This window comes from Papaver somniferum, unplaced genomic scaffold (assembly GCF_003573695.1).
Source record: "Papaver somniferum cultivar HN1 unplaced genomic scaffold, ASM357369v1 unplaced-scaffold_117, whole genome shotgun sequence".
NCBI lineage: Eukaryota > Viridiplantae > Streptophyta > Magnoliopsida > Ranunculales > Papaveraceae > Papaver > Papaver somniferum.
The window spans coordinates 1,007,839-1,030,174 of NW_020620714.1; the positions used below are offsets into that span (position 1 = coordinate 1,007,839).

General features: G+C 34.6%; 2 protein-coding genes across 2 annotated transcripts in view; one reads left to right on the top strand and one right to left on the bottom strand.

The window, feature by feature from the left end:
• LOC113330092 (photosystem I P700 chlorophyll a apoprotein A1-like) overlaps window positions 1–142 on the top strand; it is a 3,328-nt gene extending 3,186 nt beyond the window's left edge. The window contains exon 2 of the mRNA XM_026576953.1: window positions 116–142. Within this exon, the coding sequence (XP_026432738.1) occupies window positions 116–142 (27 nt within the window). The remainder of the gene's footprint in view (window positions 1–115) is intronic.
• A 1,451-nt stretch (window positions 143–1,593) lies between these two features.
• On the bottom strand, window positions 1,594–4,591 carry LOC113330094. The gene is made up of 6 exons (XM_026576954.1): window positions 3,958–4,591; window positions 3,631–3,863; window positions 3,307–3,543; window positions 2,764–2,865; window positions 2,562–2,654; window positions 1,594–2,146 (listed from the first exon to the last, which is right to left on the bottom strand). The coding sequence occupies exons 1-6, from the start codon at window positions 4,589–4,591 to the stop codon at window positions 1,655–1,657; spliced, it is 1,791 nt and encodes a 596-aa protein (XP_026432739.1). The 3' UTR covers window positions 1,594–1,654.
• Between the last annotated feature and the right edge of the window lie 17,745 nt (window positions 4,592–22,336).

Genomic DNA, 22,336 nt, shown 5'->3' on the forward strand with positions numbered 1-22,336 from the left:
CATCACCGAGTCCACGAGCAACGAAACCAAGAGAGAATTGTTTAGTACCGAATCCAATTTTGTCCCAAAAAAACACGACTGAATGTTTCATTACTTGGACTTGTATTTGAACCAGCAAGAGGTAATTCATCACCTGAAGTAAAATGTATTTTATAAATTTCAATACTAGCTGTATTACTAAGCGGTTCATCACATGCAATTATTTAATAACTTCTTCGGTTTTGTAACCACTTTCAATTATTCATCATCTTTTTCTTCTCCTGCTTCCTTTTTTTTCATTTCTTTAGTTCTTTTTCTTCTACAGGTTGTAATTTATCTAATACTTTCTCCGTTTTTAAATAATAGGCTGGTTTCATGTGTATTTTATACATGAAACCAACCTATTATTTAAGAACGGAGAGAGTATATGTTGGGTAATTTGGTTATAAATTGATTTAGGGTTTCTTTTTTAGATCGGTTTATAGATTGAATCGTCTTTTTAGTTAATTGTTGTGTTTAATTTGATTGATTCAGTAGCAATTTTTAAAAGTGCGGAATTGATGTAGTGACCTAGTATTGAGATTCGGAAGTCAAACACATCCGTTTTTCAATTGATAGTTCAAATTGTACAGGCATCTCACTACAAAAAAACCAACCAAAGGCTACTTGACCAATGGTAGTGGCCTATTCAAATCTTTAGTTGCATAACAATTTATGCAATTAATGTTAGTTGCCCAGGCGAAGTGGCGTAAGAAGGTGTTGTTTTATGTTTAAAGCAACAGGTTCGCACTGGTTAGTTGGTCCCCATGTCTAAAGCTACTAGTTTGGCTAGTTGGCCAACAGATGTCACCTAATAGGTAAAGTCACTAATTTGTGTAGTTGTCAGGTTATTAGCGAAAATATTAAGGCAACAACTATCTTTTAATTGTTTAATAGATTTTGCATTTAGAGATTCATCTAGTGGCCAACAACATAAAACCAATGGCTTTTGTAGTAGTCGTTTCATATGCCTAATGGTTTAAGACACTAATTCTTGTCTAGTTGTGGTTTAAGACACTAGTTCTTGTCTAGTTGTTCAATAGGTCACGGATAAATTATTTCATGCATTTGCAAAAATATATATGCAACTAAGTTTTAGTAGCCAATCTTTTAGGCTACAAGTATCTCTAATAATCTCTAGTAGCCATGATGGCTAAAAGCTACTACCATTGCAGCAACAACAGTAGCCAACTCATACATGAAACCAACTTCGGAGTTCCTAAACTTAAAGAGCCACTAGTTCTCTAGATTTTAAATAGGTAATGCTACTAACATCTCAATGGACCGGTGAGAGGGCTGATCTGGGCTTGACCGGTGCTACGGACCCAGACCTGGAAAAAAAGTCCATCCGTAAATAACTTCCCAAATTTAATGCATTACCAAATATTAATAAATAAATATTAATTGAATTTCTATAATTAACAATAAATACTAAAAAAGAGATATACCAAAAATAATTTTTTATTTAATAGCATTCGTTAAAAGAAAGAAGTTTCCAAACAAAAAAATTAAGAATATCGTAATCCCACCCGAAATATCAGGACCACAAGACCAAAAAAAAAAGAGAAAGTTCTTCTAAGATCTAAGCTAGATCTTTCTAAAAAGAGACTCTAAATAACAGAAATAATAAATGCATCTAAACCTCAACATATTCTTCTTCATCATCCTCTTCGAGTTCCCTGTCCGGATTCTCCTCGTCATCTTCTTCTTGACCATCTGCAAAGGCCTCTACATCCTCCTCTTCAGCTTCCATATCACTACCTTCAAAGGCATCTCGATGTTCATGAATTTGACTCCCGTGCACATCAGCATCTTCCGCTTCATCTTCAGATGATAATTCCATAGTCGGCATGCCATTTTTAACAAGATATTCATTCAACCACTTCTTTGTCGCGTTCGGACCTGTTTCTTTCTTAAGCCTTTTGTTTTCCTGTTCCAAGGATGCCATTCTTACTTTCAATTCGTCCATTTCTTCTTCTTTTTTCTGGTATAAACTGTAGTTAGTTGGATGAGCCTTGCGACGACGTTTACCCGAACATCCAGCATTACGAACTTTGTTAAATATCTCTTCTGGAGTGTCATTAGTTTCTCCCCGATCTGCGGCTTCCTTCATGGCCTTCATTTTTTCCTGCACATTAATTCAAAACACAAATTAATCACAAAGTAGGCAACCAGAATCAAATGAGTTTGGCCAGGCAATAGCAGGTTGAAGGAAAAAAAGAAATACTGACTACAAAGTAGAATTCCAGAATAAAGAACCGTACTTAATGTGGCCACTATTCACAAAAATTCCCATAATAAAGAACCATACTTATTCACAAAAATTCTACCAGGAGCAGTTTTCACTTAACCGATGATAAGAAACTCAAAACTCTGATATAAAAATGCTGCATATTTTTCTTCACTTAACTTTTGGCAGAATGAGCACAACAGTGCATAGCATAATTTTGCAATTCTATCTGTGCAAATCATGATTGTGTAAATAATAATCTATAAATAGATACATATCAAACATGTTTCATCAATGAAGGATTATTTCTTACACTCATTTCTTTGCATTTGGCGTTGATTTTCTTTTCAGGATCATGGGTTCGTCGGAAGAAAGTCACTGCATCACAAGGCTCTCCGGCTTGCAGCTTTGAAATGGAAAACATCATCATATAAAACAACATATCATGTAATAAACACATCTGACTCGTAAACAATATCATTAAATAAAACAATTGAAGCAGGCATAATATATACCAACTCGTATTCGATACTAGTGAAACTTTTGTTGCCATTACTGTGGTTGATACCGTTGAGTTGCTTCGCAGCAGCAGCAAGACGTCCTCTTTCAGAATTTTTCTATCGCATGAGGTAAAATGTAAGTTAATATGAAGTTAAGTGTAAGAATGCAGACAAATATAAGACAAAATGTTAATAAAAGATCACCCACCCGAACTCTTCAAGTTCAATCTATATATATAACCTTATGGAAAATCTGCCATAACCAAAACCAAACTCTTGTATATGATGTAAGCTACTTTACATCCACATATAAATTATATTCTAAACGAAAAATACAACAAGAAATGATAGCAAGGGTTTGCTAAAATTGAGTTCAGCTGTATAAGAGTGCCCTTGGCAGTGCATTCTTGTTTTCAAACCAATAATGAAGTGCATTTTTAAGACAAAAAAGAAAAGATAACTTGTATAGTGTTTTCCAGTTCCACATATCATACCTAATTGTCCACTCCCATGACTTAAAAAAAACATCATATGTAAACAGTAAGCAAATAGATATACCTTGAACGCATCGGTGGTGAAGTGCTCACACATGTGAGCCCAATCACGTTTGTTGGGGAAATCTTCGGGAGGGTGTGCCAAAGCCTCCAGGTGGCCATCTGATCCAACGAACCCATCACCCCCAGCTTTTATGTATGCTAGACGAAGTTTGTGCCTGTATGCCTTATAGGCATTTCTCATCACGTCTTTGATCACTTTGACAGCCCCTTCATCATCAGGAACGAGAATAAAGTGGTCCTATATGGCCGAAAACAACTTATTAGAGATAACAACTAAAAAAATTCTAAACTAAGAATAAAATTAGTAACATTAAATTATTTATACCCGGACATTCTGGATCACTCGGGCAATCTTCTGTTCAGGCATATCATCAAATTTATCATATGTTAGTGGGCAATTGTCCCTTTGCCTTACCCACGACCCAATAGAGTTTATAAGCTCATGTCTATAGTGACCACAAAATTTTTCTTTAAAAACGTACACGCTTACTTTCTCCTTCCCCCTCTTGGCAACCGCAAGATTAGTCGTTTTCTTTCTTGTGGTACGTTGTGTTCGACCTATTTAAGAAATCAAAGATAGCATACATGGAAATTATTAGCTAGCCAGAAAAAAACAACATTAAAAAACAAAATGCCTCTCACATAAATATACCATCTTGCAGTGAATAGCCAACTTCTTCATTATTTGCTACAGGAGAATTAGACGCTGATCGCGATCGGTTGGGTTGCGAAAAATTATGGTTTTCAGCTGGAGAATCATGTAGATTGTTCCGCTGTTGTGATCGGCGAGATTGCTGCGAAGATGAACTTCGAAGAGCATTATGCTGTGATTGATGAGATGTTGAACTTTGAATAACTTTTTGTGTTGACCGACGAGATGGATGAAGAGATGCTTGTGTTCGATTATTATGCAATTGATTTGAACGTTGTTGTATTTCATTCTCTGCGGGAGGTGGTACAGAACGACGACCTTGACTTCTCATAGGTCTATGTAGACCATTGTATTCCTTCTCCAGATTTCTGTGTACTCCTGTGCGATGTTCTCTAGGGGATATCCTTGGAGTTAACATAAAATCATTGTTCAGAGGTGATTCCATTGGATGCACCGCGCATGATATTCCACCATCCCTACTTCTCTGAAGCACAGGTGACTCAATTGGTGAACGACTTGGCAGCACAGGACGTGTTCTTCCACCTCCCCTTCCTCCATCCACTGGTGACTCGATTGGTGCATGGATTGGCAGCGCCCGACCTGTTCTTCCAACTCCATTTCCGTCGTGCACCATTGACTGAGCTGCTTGCAAGCGACTGCTAAAGTCATTCAATTGGTGTTCTTGTCCCTCCTTGTTTTTGTCTCATGCAGTATGACATTTAAGTAAGGCATACATATTAATTGCTAAAATTACCTAACAATACACAACATCGGTTATTGGTTCTATAAGGCAGAATTCAAGAAACATTTGAAAAATTGCCAGCACTCTATTGGGCATCAATCAGCAAACACTACACTGTGTACTATTACTTGTCATTGAAAATTATACAGAAAATGGCATGTAAAATTCTAACTCAGTTTACTTGTTCAAAACTGAAAATGTTATTAAGAAGGTTATTGGTTACCAATAAATTGAGATTGCTGCACATTTCTTGGATTTCCTCCCTGTCGTGTGTACATGGGATTCGCAATTGCAGTTGAGGAAGCTTTAGCTCTTCGCTTCTGTTCTTTTTGTTTTATAGTAGTGGATTCTAGAAAACAACCATGCATATTAATCAACACACAACACAAACAGAAGTTTATGCTTTCATTAAATCATAAGGTTTATTCTTAATTTACCGTATTTTCGACGCAAGGCGGAATCCCCAAAAAATAGGTCTCGAGCCATATCTGATGAAATAAAAACACCTAAAAATTATTGAGAATAACAAATCCACAGATATATACATTTAAGCACACAATTCAACAACCATTTGATCCGTATGATAAATCCTCAAAATGTTGATAAAATCAATTTAACCACTAAAATACATATTGAAATCCATTATACCAGTAACTCTTTTTAATACCCAGCCATTCGCAAAACTCAATTCATGAAAGGAACAAGTTATAACACTGAGGCGTAAAACTCAATTCATGACAGTATCAAAACAAGAAAAATTTAACCCAAAACATGAAGAAAGAAGACACGAAGATATTCCTTCCAAGATTAATATTCAAAAGAAACATACCAGTAAGAACACAACAACCCAAATTAGATAAGTTCCCTGTCGAAAAAAAATACAGAAAAAATCAATTAGGTTTTGATACAAAAAATCAAGCTTAGGGTTTGAAGAGAAAATTGAAAAGAAAATACACCTTCGTAAGATGGAGCTGAGATTGGATTGCACTCTTCATGATTTTAGGGATCTTTATATAGCCGAACAGATTCACATCAAGCGGGAAAGTCCCGCCCAAAAAATTTTCAGATTGAGTTTCATCCCGCTCAAAACAATTTAGGGTTAACTGAGAAAAAATTGAATTTTTTTTCTTAGATATCTTCTTTCCAAAAATCTAGAAAAGTTTCCCTTTTTCTCTAACGAATTCTCGATTCCCTAATTTTCAGCCAAAATATTCCACGAAATTTTTTCCTTCCTTATCTCTGCTCTGCTCTGTAATTTTGTCCTTCCTTATCTCTGCTCTGAAATTTTTTCCTTTCTTCCCTAATTAGTTTCCCTAATTTTCTCTCTGCTCTGCTCTGCTCTGCTCGGTAACGAAAGTTTTTCCTTCCTTAATTATCTCGGTGATGGACACGCCCAAATCTTTGTTGTGCCTGTTACATAGAGAAAGTTTGGTGGATAATACCACAAGCATTGACTCGTCAAAGTAGGGACCACCTACTCAAGATAAAGATAAATGAGTTTATTTTTTCTATAAATATAGACAAACCGTGATTTTTTCATGGTGAAATCACCATGTGAAACACAAAAATGTGGTACCACATAAAATCTAAAGGCCACTTCCTATTGTCTCAAGGTGGATCCCAAGAGTTTCTCTCTTGCGGTGATTTCATGGTGTCTAGCACACCTGATATTTTTAATCCTTAAGGATTCTTTAGAATCCCATGAGTGACACGAGTCAACGTCTTGAACCTTCTATGTATCGACTTAATTGAGGTCGAGGGAAATAAATATAAAACATTGTAATACAGTTCCACATTTCTCTCTTTATCTTTTTTTTTTTGTATTATACTAATTTAGTATGTTCATTTAGACTATGATATGTTGGCTGCGTGAGCCGGTGATTACACAACAATGCCTTATTTTTATTTTTATTAGTCCGCTTAGATTTTTTTTTTCATTTACATAAAGAGAATTAGGCAGATAAAAAGTTCGGAGCAATTGCAAATTACGCTTTCACGTATTGCTCTCGTACAACGGTATAGTGAAATGTTAGTAATTTTCGTTATTTACAAATTTAAATAGAAAAAGAAATATGTAAAAAAAATCATGGACCCCAATCCCTTCTCTATCAGGCTACCACTTACATATTCATTGATCTGTCTCTAGCCCAGACCGCAATGTTTGAAACTTGAGTTTTTTTATCCTGAATTAATTTTATTTTTAGTATCCGTATGATGCATAGACGTGATGTAAAGTAGTAACTCATACCCTTTCGTTTCAAAAACGAAACGTACTCGAGGTTGTTTATGATAAAGGCATCGCGCATGCGCCAAGATCTAATATATACAAAGAAAAACCTTTGTTATGTTTTAGGTTGTGGTGGCAAGATAAACGAAAGCGTTATTACACTGTCAGAGAGAGTAAGATAAGAGGTTCTTGAAATTGCTTCTATTCGTCCAACCATTAGTAGGGTTCATGATAAAGAACAATAACTCTCAATAAAATAAAATGCTGCTTCTTGGATCTGTTTGTAAATTGAGGATAATTAATATGATTTTGGTACAAACGTTCAAAAATTGAAGTGACCGAGGTACTTCAAAAGTCGTCTGTAATATTTAAGTTTCGACCATGTTTTTCAATCATTACCAATATCAAATGTTGGACTCTATTGCAATAGATGATCATTTAGGTGATCTTGATCCAGTAGATACACCTTTTGCAAAATCCGATAGTTAATCCGATTTTGGTACAAACGTTCAAAAATTTAAGTCACCGAGTAACTTCAAAAGTCGTCTTTGATATTTTAAGTTTCGACCATGTTTCCCAATCATTACCAATATCAAATGTTGGATTACGTTGCAATAGATGATCATTTAGGTGATCTTGATCTAGGAGATACACCTTCTGCAGAATCCGATTTTGGTACAAACGTTCAAAAATTGAAGTCACCGGGAAACTTCAAAAGTCGTCTTTGAGATTTTAAATTTCGACCATGTTTTCCGATCAATGTCAATATCAAATATTGAACTACACTGCGATAGATGGTCATTTAGGTGATCTTGGTCCAAGATATACACCTTCTGGAACAAATAAGTACGTAATAAATAAATTACCTGAATATATGAGAATAGTTAATCTGATTTTGGTTCAAACGTACGGAAACTGAAGTCACCGAGGAACTTCAAAAGTCGTCTATGAGATTTTAAGTTTCGACCATGTTTTCCGATCAATACCAATATCAAATGTGGACTCCATTGCGGTAGATGATCATTTAGGTGATCTTGGTCCAAAAAATACACCTTGTGCAACAAATAAGTAATAATTAAATAACCCGACTATATGAGGATAGTTAATCCGATTTTGGTACAAAAGTTCGAAAATTAAAGTCACCGAGGAACTTCAAAAGTCGTTAGTGAGATTTTAAGTTTCGACTATGTTTTTCGATCAATACCAATATCAAATGTTGGATTACGTTGTAATTGATGATCATTTAGGTATTGGTCCAGGAAATATACCTTGTTCAACAAATAAGTGATAATTAAATAACCTGATTTTATGAGGATAGTTAATCTGATTATAGTACAAACACTCAAAACTTGAATTCACCAAGGAACTTCAAAAGTCATCTAAGAGATTTCTTAGTCAAGGCTATTCTTATAACTCCGTGATATCTCACCAGTGACCTTGGATTAATAGATATCTCATTTTTGACTCAACCACCCATAAATATTAATTGGTGGGGGTGGGTAGTCAAACGAGATTTCTATGGACTTTCATAGATTTTTAATTTGAGTGACTCCCAGAGATTCTTTGAAAATCTATACAGTCTTTGTGACTTGTGCAGAGAAAAAAATGAGATTTATAGGGACAAGAAAATGAGTCTTGTAGAAATTTTATGTGATTTGTAGAGACAAAATTGTATAATATCCCCTGATTAATTCCAGGAATTGCCGATTTTTTTATTATACACGTTACAGTAATAATCAAAGTACCATGACTACCTGATAAAATATGTGTCCATTGTGAAAATAAATTTCACTGCTGTCATATGCTAAAATTTTATTAACTTTATTCCACTCGTCCGGCATTGTATTTTCTTTGTTATCTCACTGGTGAAACCAGCTTGTTACATTTTTCATACTTTTTACTCATCATAATTTCACAAAAGATGGGTACTTTTTATTTTGATTTCAACAAAAAATTGTCACATGGTCGGGGCAGAAGAACCGATACAAAGAAACAGTGGGAGGATGTTATCAGTCGCATGTGTTTTTATCTCCACTTACTTTCCTTTTTTTTTTTCCTTCCCTAGATCTATTTTTGTAAAGATATCTAGAAAATTTCAGCACAAAATCTCAGCAAAATCATCTCTAAAAATCACACTCAAAATATCCCGCGAAATTAACCCGCCAATTTTCGATATCCCCTAAAATTTATCTGAAAATCTCTTAAAGAAATGCTGCATAAATCTCTAAACTTTTCTCTGTATCCATCGCATCCTCTCACCATCCCAAGAACAAACCTTTTCTGGTTATTCATTCAGATATGCCTTCATAGCTAAGGTTAGGATTCTGCAAACCTTTTTAGGAATTCGTTTTGGTTTTGTTGATTCAATTTCTGTAAGTTAGGATTTTTGGTTTTATTGTTGCTGGAAAACATGCTATCTAATTGTTTAAGTAACTATTGTTGGCGAAAAGAAAATCAATCTCATAATCGTTTTCATTCAAAAAAAAAAAAAGGAAAAAAAGAAAAGAACATTCAATTCTCAATTGGGTTTCAATTTTCTCTATTAAAAACATCTAGTTTATCTGATTAAAGGATGTACTAGTTCGATTTATTTCTAAATAAACGATTTACGGTTTGCAATTATTTGATTAAATCTTTTAATCATGTCTATTTGGACCGAAAAAACAATTTTATGTTAGATTTCGTAATAGGAGAATTGTTCATGGATTGTTTATCAATTAGATGTGTTCCTTCAAAATTCAATTATTCACATGTACTGAAAGGGTGGTGCAATTGCTGATGCTAGACAGGTGTTTGACAAAATGGCTAGATGAATTTTGTGTTGGAGCTTCTGATTTTATTATTATGTTTGGAATTGTTTATGTCAAGAAGAAAAGTGGACTTGGATTGGTTGGTTGCATAACCAAGTAATAAATTATTAACTTTAAATCTTGTCATCATGGCATTATAAGAATTTAGCATATCTAGCAGGATTTTGGTTCAATGAACTTAATGTTACTAATGAACTTATTGTTGGTTGTGCTACGTAGACTCAAGTAATTGCAAATGGTTTTGGTGCTTGTGTAGTTCTTTTTGCTGTTGGTGGACATGTCTTATAATTTTGCTTTTTAATGTACATAAGAGAGTATTCCCGTGGTCATCTAGTTTTGTAGAGTTTGGTTGTTACAAGTTATCTGGTGCATATTTTGATCTGTGCATTTTTATGTTGGTTATGATCTGTTTTTCGATTTGTATTGGTGAAGACCATTTTTAATCCCTACATTGCTGAACTAGCTAGGTGACAGTTTAGATGAATTCTTGTTCCTTATGCTTAAAATTTTAATGTACTCACCTGCAATGGGGTTCAGATAAGTCGTGTTCCTTTTGTGTTTAACCAGATTATTGCTTTCGACCAGATTTCTTATCAATGTTTTATTATTTGTTTGTCTTAGGTTAAAGAGATAACCTAAGTGTCACTATGGATTTTCAAGAATTTGCATCTAATTCTCCGCCTTGTTTTCCCTCCATTGTTTTCCTTTCTTTTTTTAGGATTTCATTTGCCCCAATTCACTATTTTGCTGAGTGTTGAGACTTGAGAACAAACATCAAAAAGCAGAGGAGGAAACTGAGCAGGTATGTTTTTATTAATATTATTATTTTATTTTTTTGTAGAATTTGAATGATTAAACTTTAATTTATGTGATAATAAAGCATGTGATACCTGCATTGTATGTCGACTTTGTGTTTATCAAATCGAATCGTGTTAGGTAGTCAGTTTGTATGGTTAGTAATATTGGGTTTTGTTTGAATTAAGGCTTATTGTGCACCACTGGAGAATGTATTTATGCATATAACATGTTTGTAATATCACCTCTATTATTGTTGGTACTTGAGTTTCAAATATATTTCTTGTTTGATAAGGATGCAAAGAGTAGTAAAAGGATATATGGTAGAATATAAATACTTGCTATAGTTAGTCTTAGCCTCTTCCATCGTCTATGTCGATGAATAAAATTATATATGTATGGGAAGTGGAATGACTTGATTGAGAATTTGAATTTCTTACAAGCACTTTTTTTACTAATCTCACTTTATTGTTTTCCAGGGGTCCTCCTAAAGTGTATTTGTAAGCTGCTGCCCAGATTAGTTGGATTTAAAGAGATTACCCTGGCGTTCAGTATGGATTTCCTAGAAGATGAAACTATCGACAAAAGTTGGTTGGAACTGCCAAGAAATCATCCCGACTATCAAGCGGGTGTCAAAAAGTTCTTCAAATTTTCATGTCGCGACTTAGAACCAGGGGAGGACATAAGGTGTCCGTGTATAATGTGCAATAACAAAAACTTACTTAAACCAAGTGTAGTGGAGGGACATATAATGTGGAAAGGGTTTCTGCAAGGATATGCCCATTGGATATACCATGGGGAGGGTGAAGAGGAGGACTATACGTCTACTGGTACTGTGATTGGGGATGAGGATTATAAATGAAATGGTGCCTGCATAGTGACGCAGTTTGCACCACTGACGAAGACGATGACTTTGAACTAGGCGATATAGGATTCTAATAGTCTGCATTTGGGGAAGGTAAAGTTTATGCGCGCTGTTCACGTGTATACAGTAGTCAAGTTTTTATTTTTGTTTACGAGGAATTCAACCTTTTTCCGTTTTGTTTTGGTTGTATGGAACTTTTTAACTATATTTTTGGTATGTGCAACTATATTACAGTGGCTCATTCATGTCTTTTAGTCATTGTTTTTCTCTTGGCAATGAAGTAGGTTTAGAATTGCACTACTGGAAATGTCTTCAATCCTGCAGTGGTTGCTTGGTTATGCAGTCACTTCATGCGTTGTAAACTGCTGTAGTCTCTATCTGTTGGTGATCTGTAGTCCAGGTGATACTGATCTTGGCGTCTGCATAACGATTCTGAACATCTACAATGAGTTTTCTATTTGTGCAGCGATTTCCAGATTGATGTAGGCATGTTCGCCCACTGCAAACTGCTGCAGTTTACATGTATTTGGTATGCAGTCGCTATGATCACATTCTTGGAGTGGGGTTTTAATGTATATCAAATCTTTGTTGGTCGGAAGCGTAGTGCTTTCACCTGCAGAACTTGTTTTTATTTTGCAGTCTCATTCCTTGTCCCAGTTCTTGTCTGTTGAGACTGGATTTTGTTTATGATGTAACCTTGTATTTGGCTTGGCCTTTTCTTTCAATATAACTTTTCAATTTTAAAAAGAAATAATAGCATTTGCAGTCAGTGTTCCATCTCAGAGCTCCACTATTAGCCATAAACAACCCCTTTTCAGATCATTTCTTAATAGCCAAAATAGCCAGCTAAGTACTTGATGCTCCAGCTTAACCATTCTTAACCCTTGAATAAAATTTATTTGGCAGCAAAAACTTAAATATAATTATGTAACCTCCATCATGCAAAAAATTGCCTTTAGACTAGACGAATGACAATAGAGTTTTCAATCAGAATTCATGTGCACAAGCCTACTACTTTAACTAGCCAACTCGAGTCTTCTTACATCGCACTAAGGATTCGGCCCGAAAATTATATAATTATACATAATTCAATTTTCATTGAATTATGTATCACATTCACTTGAATAGATCAATCCCTCATTAAATTAATTAGTCCCCTTAAGTGAAGCTACTAAGATATTGGTTCCCAAAGGTAGCTCAATGTATATGCCTACTGTAGTTGGCATGGTTAATTCCCAAAGGTTTAATCAGCTAGGTTTACTGGTAGTTGTGCTACTTTAGTGGCTGAATAGAGGGTTAGGCAACTAATATGCCGTCGTTGTTTTTTCCAAGTGGTTGAATGTCTCAAGATACTAGTGCATTCGTTTAGTTGGCGCATACTTATTTCTAATGGGTTTTAGAAACTGTAGTTGCTTACCGTTTAGTGGCTTAAATCAATACACACCCCCAGTTGCCTTCCCTAGTGGCTTAAACTGTTAAGCAACTAAATTTTCTCTGCTGTTGCAAAAATTTAGTAGCCTTTGGTCAGTTTTTTTGTAGTGTCTGTTGAAATATTTCATTGTACTGAAATCACTGGAAGTGCTGTTAAGTTTTTTATTTTTATTTAATTTCTTTCTAATCAGATTATGATTCATGAGTGTTCTACTGTAATTCGTTGGAACATAATTATCCAAAGTTGAAAAGGAAGGCATGTTTTGTGTTGTTCTTAAAATTTTTGTTCGAGACCAGAGATAGGGAAAAACCGGGTACCGGTTTTGAGCCCGATGGTATCATCGTACCGGTACACATCCAAGTATAGGTACAGGTACCGGTCCTCAAAATGAGGTACCAGTCAACTCTAGATACATGTACCGGGTTCATAAGAAACCTGGACTGTACCGATCCATGTGCAGCCTTACGTACGAGTGTTATACAGATTTTGATAATTCGAATTCAGTCAAAAGTCCGGTCAACGGGTTAAGATTTTGCTCCAATTTGGAACGTCATACGTACATGAATAGTTCGTATTACTAATTTGAGATCTGTATTGAAAATTCTTCATGTATTAACGAATTAAAAATTGGATAATAGAAATGTTTTAAGAAAATAAAAAAAAGTATATTGCTTTTATTATGTAGCTAGAAACTTTATTAGGAATTTTTATAAATGCATATAAATATTTTATTTTAAAAGAAAATGACGGTTAATATGAAAGATATTGAATAGATATTTTTCCCTTATATGTTGTGATGCTATTTAAGATTTTAGATTGAGTTTATATTATTAATAGTTTGCAGTATTTGGTGTTTGCTCCCTTCCAAAGATTGCTCATTTCCAAAACCTCTCTTAGAAAATTTTAATTAACTAAACCTCCTCTAGTCAAGTATTCTGTTTGTCTCATGATTAGCTGACTCGGCAGCAGGGTCCATATGACAAAGACAAAAAAATATTATGCAAAACTGCCTAACCTTCCCTCGTCTTCTGCCCAAATTCATTTGAAGTCAACCGGTCGTTTGTTGTAAAGCTGTAACATTGAGCTATTTTAATCGTACACTCCAAATTCATTGAAGAGAAATTGAAAAATACTTGTCAGTTTGAAATCCTCTGTTTTTTTTTTTTTTAAAATATTTCAAATAGAGGCATGTTTCCACTTTTCCATCATTTCTATTAACCTAGGTCAATATCTCACGAGTGTGGTCAACTTCTCATTGACCATAAGAAATTTTGATGTGTTGTTTACTTAATTACCCTTCCGTTCTGTAAATAGGGGAAGCAATGTCATGTGCAGATAATACATGTGTAAGAGACACGTGTATGGCCATTACTTCTCCATCTCATAGTTGAGATCTATGGAATATCTTACAGTGTAGATGTATGAAAAGGTTCTAGACAAAATGGGTGCATCTTACACGTGTGATAGTAGACACGTGGAGAGTTCATAATCGATAATCTCTGATTACAGCATTTCGATCAAAATATACGGCTGGTATAATTTAAGCTTTTTACTCACACACTCAAGAGCCAGAAGTCGACCATTTCTTCTGGTTTTTTTATTTTGTTTTGGGTATTTCTCGATCTTTCATTCGATTACAGTAATGAATTTTAAAAAGGGTAAAGTGCTCGAGTTGGGTATAGACGTGAAGACGACGTCGAAGAAACCACCGGATAGGTCAGTAAATCTGAAACCCTAAATGATATTTTTTCTATTTTTCTTAGTTTTTTTTTGAATTCGTGACTGATACATGTTTTTAAGTTATGGGTTTGATGGATTCTGCTCGTTTTTGGGTTTGATTTTGTTACCTTAAAAAACCCTAAAATCAGTTTTGGGGAAAACTGATTTAGTATCTACCAAAATATGGAGTATCTACCAAAGATAAGTGAGATTAATTTGTATCTTCTTGTTATGAGTTTGATTTCAACTCGTTATTGGGTTTTTGATTGTGTTAACAAAAAAACCCTAAAATCAAATTTGGGGAAAATTGATTTCATGTAAAACTATTAATCAGTTGATGTTGTCCACCACTTAGATGTATGTTATACAATATTTAAATGATTTTCTTTGGTAGTTTTCATATGTTTTTGATTTTTAGGGTTTCCTCAGTTGATTTACTGTAGGCAAGGTATTGTGAAGGAAAAGTTTCAGTGTACGTATATTAAGGTTAAGGTAGCAGGAACAGAGATGTGTTTTGAGTACCTAGGTTTGCAAAAAGAACAAACAACTATTGCTGTGTTAATAAACAAGTTAAAGCCTAACTTGAGGTTGTTCCCTATTGAGACCGTGGATTTATGGTGGGTAAAGGACTATGGTTCACTTGAATATATCGATAATGATACTGAATTTATATATTTTTGGCATAATAGAGTTGTGGATGATAAAGGCTGGCTTATTCTATGCATGCAAGTTAGGAACAAGGTAGAAATGAATGACAATGCCACAATTTCAGTTGTCGAAGAAGTTTTTATGCCACATAGGTACTTAACCCCAAGGAAGTCACCAGTTGTGAAGAAAAAGGTTTCCAAGAGTCAAATGGAAAGTACAAGGAGAAGTCCATGACTAGCAGCTAAGAGTGGAATAACTAAGTATTCAACTAGCCGGAAGAAAATTTATTTTGTTGATCTTAAAGATGGTGAATCTTATATTCCTGAAGATCCACAAACAACCCAAGCAAGTGTTGTTTACAACAGTGATGAAGTGTTTAATCATGAATATTGGGTTCCGTGACGAATCTAGAGCAATAATCTTATTGGGGCATGTATCCTTCTTGAAGACCATAAGTAAAAATGTAACAGAGAAAAATCCCAGAAACGAATAGAAAAGTCTGTTTCAAAGCTCATACAAATTAAAACACCCCACAATACATTATCAAATAAAATTGAAACAAAACAAAAGTCCAAAAGATATTTGCTGAAATTGAATTGAAGTGAAATCCTGGTGAAGATGAACCAATAGGTTTTGTTAAACAACACACAAAACTTTAAAAAGATAACAAAAGTAAAAAAAAAATAATCATGGTCTTATCCTGAAACGGGATTAAAATATGCTAAAATTCCTTGATTATAAGCAGGTTTTTGTTAAAAAGAACGGATGGAATGAAATTAGGATTACACAATATATTCAGTATCTTTATATTCTCAAAGATTTTATAGGGGCCAATAGGATTAGTTTAAAATACAAACAACAGAAAATATATAGGTATCCATTAAATTTTGAAATTTTATGGGGGGCATGTGATTCCACATGCACCCCCTCGTATCCTGACTGGGTTGAAGCTTGTGTAACAGCAAGTACAATTGAAGATTCTTACATGAATAGTCAACAGTATATGATGAGTGATGAGTTTGTGTTACAATTTAGTAACATAGAACCTGATGAATGTCCCTGATGAAGATTTGAAGAATGTAAAGGGGTATGAGAGTGAGGAGGAATGTGACAAGGCTTACAATGAATTTCAGAGAAGAGTACAAGATTGGGAGCTATCATTGATGGTGATCCTACATATGGTGAAGTCGAGGTTGAAAATGACAATGAAGAGGACCATTATGGGGACTTATTGCAATCTGACAAAGAAGAAGAAGATGAGTCAGATAAAGATGAAGAAGGTGAATCAGATAAAGATGAAGAAGGTGTTGGTAGTGGGCATAAAGAAGGTGATTGTGGTGGCAGTGGGCTTAAAGAAGGTGATTCTATTTGCATATTAGGCCTAGTGAAGCTGATAATGGACCTCCAGAGTGGTACACTAGGGTGGAGTCAGATCATAAGGAATATTATATAAAGATTCTTATAGGGTTTGTTCTTATAACATAACTCCTTTCTCTTACCTTGTTTCTTCTTCTTCAGAAAGCAAAAGAGAAAGTAGAACTAATAAAGCATCCATTCATCATAAGGAAAACAGGGAGACCAAGAGGAGGAAAAAGGATGAAGTCTTATGATTAGAAAAACAGTCAGAAGAAGTCTAGAAAGTGTAAGATATGTGGGATATATGGTCACTGCCAAAAGAATTGTGAGGGAGGAGCAGTTGGAGCTAATCCAAAGGGATCTGCAACTAGGACACTTGTTGGTGGAGATAATGTAATTGTTAAAGAACCAACACCAAAGAAAAAGAGGAAGTACACTAAGAAGGTAGATGTTGCAACTGGATCTGCACCTGAAACTAGCACAACAAGGGGTGGAATGAAGAGAAAAACAACTAGCAATGTTGGTGAATCTTCGCAACCATCTGCAACTAGGTCTGGAACAAGCAAAGGGGCTAAGGTAGGTGTAAGTAGTTCTTCTCAACCCACTGCAACGTCTCAAAAAGGCAAAGGGGCTCAGGCTAATGCGACATCTTCTTCTGGGCCTATGTTAAATCAGAACTTCTCACATGTTGGTACTGTTAATAACAAAGTCACATTTACAGCGCCAGATCCAAAGGGAAGGAAGTTCATGAAACTACGATTGTGTCTTGAGAATGGTTCTCTTTTCTTTTTTTTCTTAGACTTTATTATGATAGTTTACGGATGTACAAGTTACGTTTACTATGGATCTGACTGTGTACATGTTAGAATCATGAATTTCAATATTTAGTCTATGTGCAGGTTACATCTACCTTTTTCTTACTGAACTTTATCTACATATTGAATGGAAAATATTCAGTTTTTATTACATGGATCTGCAGGTTACATTTTAAGATTTTTATTAAATTAAATTACTTGCGCATTTATGGTGAGAAGAAAATAAAATGTTTGTGAAAGAGGATAGATTTCGTTTTAAGTGTCACCCATTTATTGAATTACCACGTAGCAACTAGAGATAACGTGTCAAAATTTCACATCAACATGTGGAACAGTGTCAGATCCATGATGGAGTGAAAACTTAGCGATTCAAAGGACTTTTAAGTCACTTTCCTGGACTTAACTGGTCTGACTTTCTATTAAGCACTTTTTGGAAGAAAAAAAAGACATATATTTCAAAATTACCCTTCATGTAATTGTCTTTGTATTATCAGTAGTTGATAGGCTCGGAATTCAGAATCCGGTGATCTTACGAACTGATGATAGTTCATTCTTTGGATCTAACATTTGAATTAAGCTTACTATATTTTTCTCCTCTCTAACAATTCCTTTACGATCTGAAATCATCACCGGTAAAGAGTTTAAATATTATGAAGAGAAGACGATTTTTTGGCTTTAGTTGATTTTTGGTACTAATCCGCCATTGTTACAGAACTTCAACAAAAATTTGGGGAAGAAATAAGGGTATTTTTGGTGGGTCGTAATAATTCTTTTTGTTTTTGTCATGTGGACACTGCTGCTGAGTCAGCTAATCACGAAATAGATGGAACACTTAACGAACGGAGATTTGGCTAATTTAAATTTTATCGGAGAGGCAATGCAAATTAACAATTTTGAGAGGGGGGAAATAAAAGTTACCTCAAATAGTTTTATGATTATAAAAAATAAAAAATATATTTGATAGTTAAAGGAAAAAATACTTACATAGACAGAACGGCTAAATAAATAAAAACAGAACAAAAATGAATATAAGATGGATAAAAAAAGGAACCGCAATTGAGAAAAAGAAAACAAAACCAAAGAAGTTCAATTGTGAGTAGCCATCCCACAGACATGACATTTAGCTATATGTATATGTGTATGCTGCTTCATATAGTCTTATACCTTTCCCAAATTTGATAACGTTGCTTACTTGGTTTGAACTTATTGTTGTTATCCTCCTGAAGATGTCAAGGATGAGGACCTTACAACAGAATCCTTGCAATTCGATTTCTGTACAGAAAGTGCCGCAACAGATAATTTCTCTGAAGCTAATAAACTCGGACTAGGTGGATTCAGCTCTGTTAACAAGGTACTAAAATAATATAAAATCCATATATGTAAATTGATACTTGGAATATAATTCCTAATAAGTGATTGTTTTTTTGTAGCTCTTCAGAGTGCTTAGAACTTCTTTTTTCCTGGCTTATTTGATGTCCTCAGGGTACACTTCCAGACAGCCGAGAAATAGCTGTAAAGAGGCTATCAATAAATTCCGTACAAGGTGAAGAAGAGTTCAAGAATGAAGTTATCTTAGTAGCTAAGCTTCAACACAGAAACCTTGTGAAGCTTGTTGATTTCAGCCTATCTGGTGAAGAAAAACAACTCATCTATGAATTCATGCCAAATGCAAGCCTTGACAAATTTCTATTCGGTTTATATCCCATTCTGTGCCTTTTTTGTGTGCTATTTAATCAGCATAGTTCAATATATAGACACTTCATTTAGATTTAAAGGTGGCCTAACAATTTTTAGTTTTTGGTCCGAGGAATATTAGATCCAGTTAAATGTATACAACTGGATTGGGACGATAGAGAATAATAAGAGGAGTAGCTAGAGGACTTGTCTATCTTCATGAAGGGTCTCGAATTAAAATTGTCCATCGGGATCTCAAAGCTGGCAATATAATTAGATATGGATATGAATCCTAAAATTGCAGATTTTGGCATGGCTAGACATTTTGTGCTTGATCAATCTCAAGCAGAGTAGTTGGAACTTAGTGACTGTACAAACTTTTGTAGTTTGTTCGTAACTTGGGATGCACATGGGCGGGTATCAGCTAAAACCAACCTCGGATCCACAGATTGCGGATTTTTATTTTCATAATCAACCCCGCACCCACAAACAACGGATGGATTTTGTTACCGGTCCATTGCGAGTTGGGCGGGTTTGGGTTTAAACCCGCTTTATATTCAATAATCATTCACACATCACACATCAGTACATCACTTTTAAAGTTTAACTGTTTAAATAAACTACTTAGTACTTACTAAAGTTCTTGATAATAACTTAAAAAAACAAACCATAAACATAATTACATAAGTCTGAAACTTAAACAATAAAAGTTTAAACTTTAAAGTTCAGATCTTAAACTTAAACATTAAAAGTTTCCAGACCAGTAAGTGACTCATGTCTCTTCTATCATCTTCAAGTCTCTCCTCCTAGCATCCTCAAGGATCAAGGACTTTGGTAGCTCAAGGAATGAGACCTAAAAACTACAACCTATGTTTTACCTACAAGTATACAGGGTCTTGATGAAGATAGAATGTAAATAGAGGTTTGTCCACAGGGACTTGGAGGATTTTCTAAAGTTTTCTAAATTTCTAAAGTTATCTGAATTCAAAAGAAGGTACTAAGGCTTTTGATTCCACTACTTGACCCTAGGCTAAGGAAATTATGATGCAATGTATGTCTTGTTCTTTCATGAAAGACTACAATGAGGATTCTACTAACTATCCTAACCAAATTACCCCTAGCATCAGTTGTCTTTAATCAGCACAACTAATCACAGGCATTTAGCTCCTCTAGCTAGTTTAGCTTAAGGCACACTAGTAGAAAAGTGACATTTAGTAACAGTTCAAACTTTTATAAAGTAACAGTTCGTAAAATGCCTGTTACTAAATGTTAGATAGTTAAATAACAGTAACACTTTTCGTAAGAACTGTTACATAATGTCATCCAGATTGTATACTATAATTGTTATTATAGGAAGTGTTACTATATACCCATGTTCCTGTAACATATTTTGTATGTTGACATTACCATAACAGTTCTCTAAACCAACTGCTACTATATACCTATGTTACCGTAACATATTTAATATGTCACCGTAGTTGGCATTATCGTAACATTTTTTAAACTAAATGTTACTATATATCTATGTTACTGCAACATGTTTAATATGTTACCATAGTTGACATTATCGTGACATTTCTGTAAATTATTTATTTGTATAACTAGTTTTGGGTATCCGGTTCAAAAAAATAACTAGTTATGGACTGACATTAATTTAACATCTTTTGATTTAGTTCTAAGCACGAGAGCTAGCCATGGCTCGTACTGATGGTTACCTAAGGTTTGAGAAAAAAATCGAATATAATACAAAATAATAAACAAGTTGTAAAAATATGTAGGAATATTAAAAATATAAATTGTGTTGTTGTTGTGCGGTGTGACGACGAAGGTGGTGGAGGTATAGTTTACTGTCTAATAAGAGTAAATATTTTATTTGGATAACATTAAACAAAAGGAAAACATGGAAGAGAGGTTCAAGAGTTATAATTAATGCAATAGGTCTCAAGGTCGAATCTTGTGAAGTGTACTTTTATAGAATTTATATTTCATGTCCAAGAAGATCAACTCATGGTAGTGGACGCGGCGTACATGGTGGTGACGGTTGTGGAGATGCTAGTGTTGATGGTTGTGGCAGTGCTGGTGGTGGAGGTAGTGGTGGCGCTAGTGGTGGAGGTGATTGTAGTCAGTAAAAACTGTCAGTTTTTATGACAGTTTCAATAAAAACTGTTACGGTTACTCAAACAATAGCAACAGTTTGTTCCCAAACATGTTACAATAAACTGCTAACGGTAACGGTTTTATGTAAAATAGTTACAGTAGAAATTATTTAGTAACATATATTTTATAAAGTGTTACCGAAAACTACCAACAGTAATAGTTTTAGAATTTATGAGTCATTTTTCAATAGCCTTTCCGTAACAGGTTTTATAAACTTTCCGTAACAGGGGCTTTAGTAACACCGCAGAAAAAACTAAAACTGTTACGGAAATAATACAGTAACAGTTTTTAACTGTTATGGATCATCATTTTTCTACTAGTGGCAATCTCTCTAGTGGATTGAATTCTTGGCCAAAGACCTAGCTCCACTCCTAGTATCAGCTGTCTTCTAACAGGTCATTTTTCAATAGCCTTTCCGTAACAGGTTTTATAAACTTTCCGTAACAGGGGCTTTAGTAACACCGCAGAAAAAACTAAAACTGTTACGGAAATAATACAGTAACAGTTTTTAACTGTTATGGATCATCATTTTTCTACTAGTGGCAATCTCTCTAGTGGATTGAATTCTTGGCCAAAGACCTAGCTCCACTCCTAGTATCAGCTGTCTTCTAACAGCACAGGTGATCACAAGCAGGTAGCCCAAATGGCTAAGCATTCATCCTAAGCCAATTCAGCTCAATAAAAAAACATACAAATACAATAAAATTCCTAGCATATGATCAAGAGCTTCCTCTAAACCCTAGCAAGTGAATTAGAACATGGAAATGCTTGTAATCATGATACTAACAGGTATAAACATGCTCCACATTACACAGCATACAATTCACATTCAACCTTTATGCATAAGAGAGATTCAACATGGATTAATTGAAAATGAATTTTGAAATTAATATTGAACTGCAAATATTGTTCACTGGCTAGCCCAAAGATGCCGAATTTCACAACCCCTAACACCCTTTTATAGTTACAACAAAAAAATTCCAAAATTCCCAAATCAGTGAAATTAGGGTTCTGACAAAAAGTGAGATTAAATCACCTAATACATTGAAAACTACTCGAAAACTTTCATCCATGCCCCTAATTAGACGTACACTAACTTTCCCCCAAAAATCCGCAATTTATGAAATTAGGGTTTTACA

Excerpts from the sequence above, each read along its gene's own strand:
- LOC113330094 (XM_026576954.1), bottom strand. The coding sequence starts at position 4,591 with ATGGTGCACGACGGAAATGGAGTTGGAAGAACAGGTCGGGCGCTGCCA. Across the intron at positions 3,864-3,957 it reads TGGCTATTCACTGCAAGATG|GTCGAACACAACGTACCACA; the intron begins GTATATTTATGT and ends TTTCTTAAATAG. Across the intron at positions 2,655-2,763 it reads CTAGTATCGAATACGAGTTG|CTGCAAGCCGGAGAGCCTTG; the intron begins GTATATATTATG and ends TCCATTTCAAAG.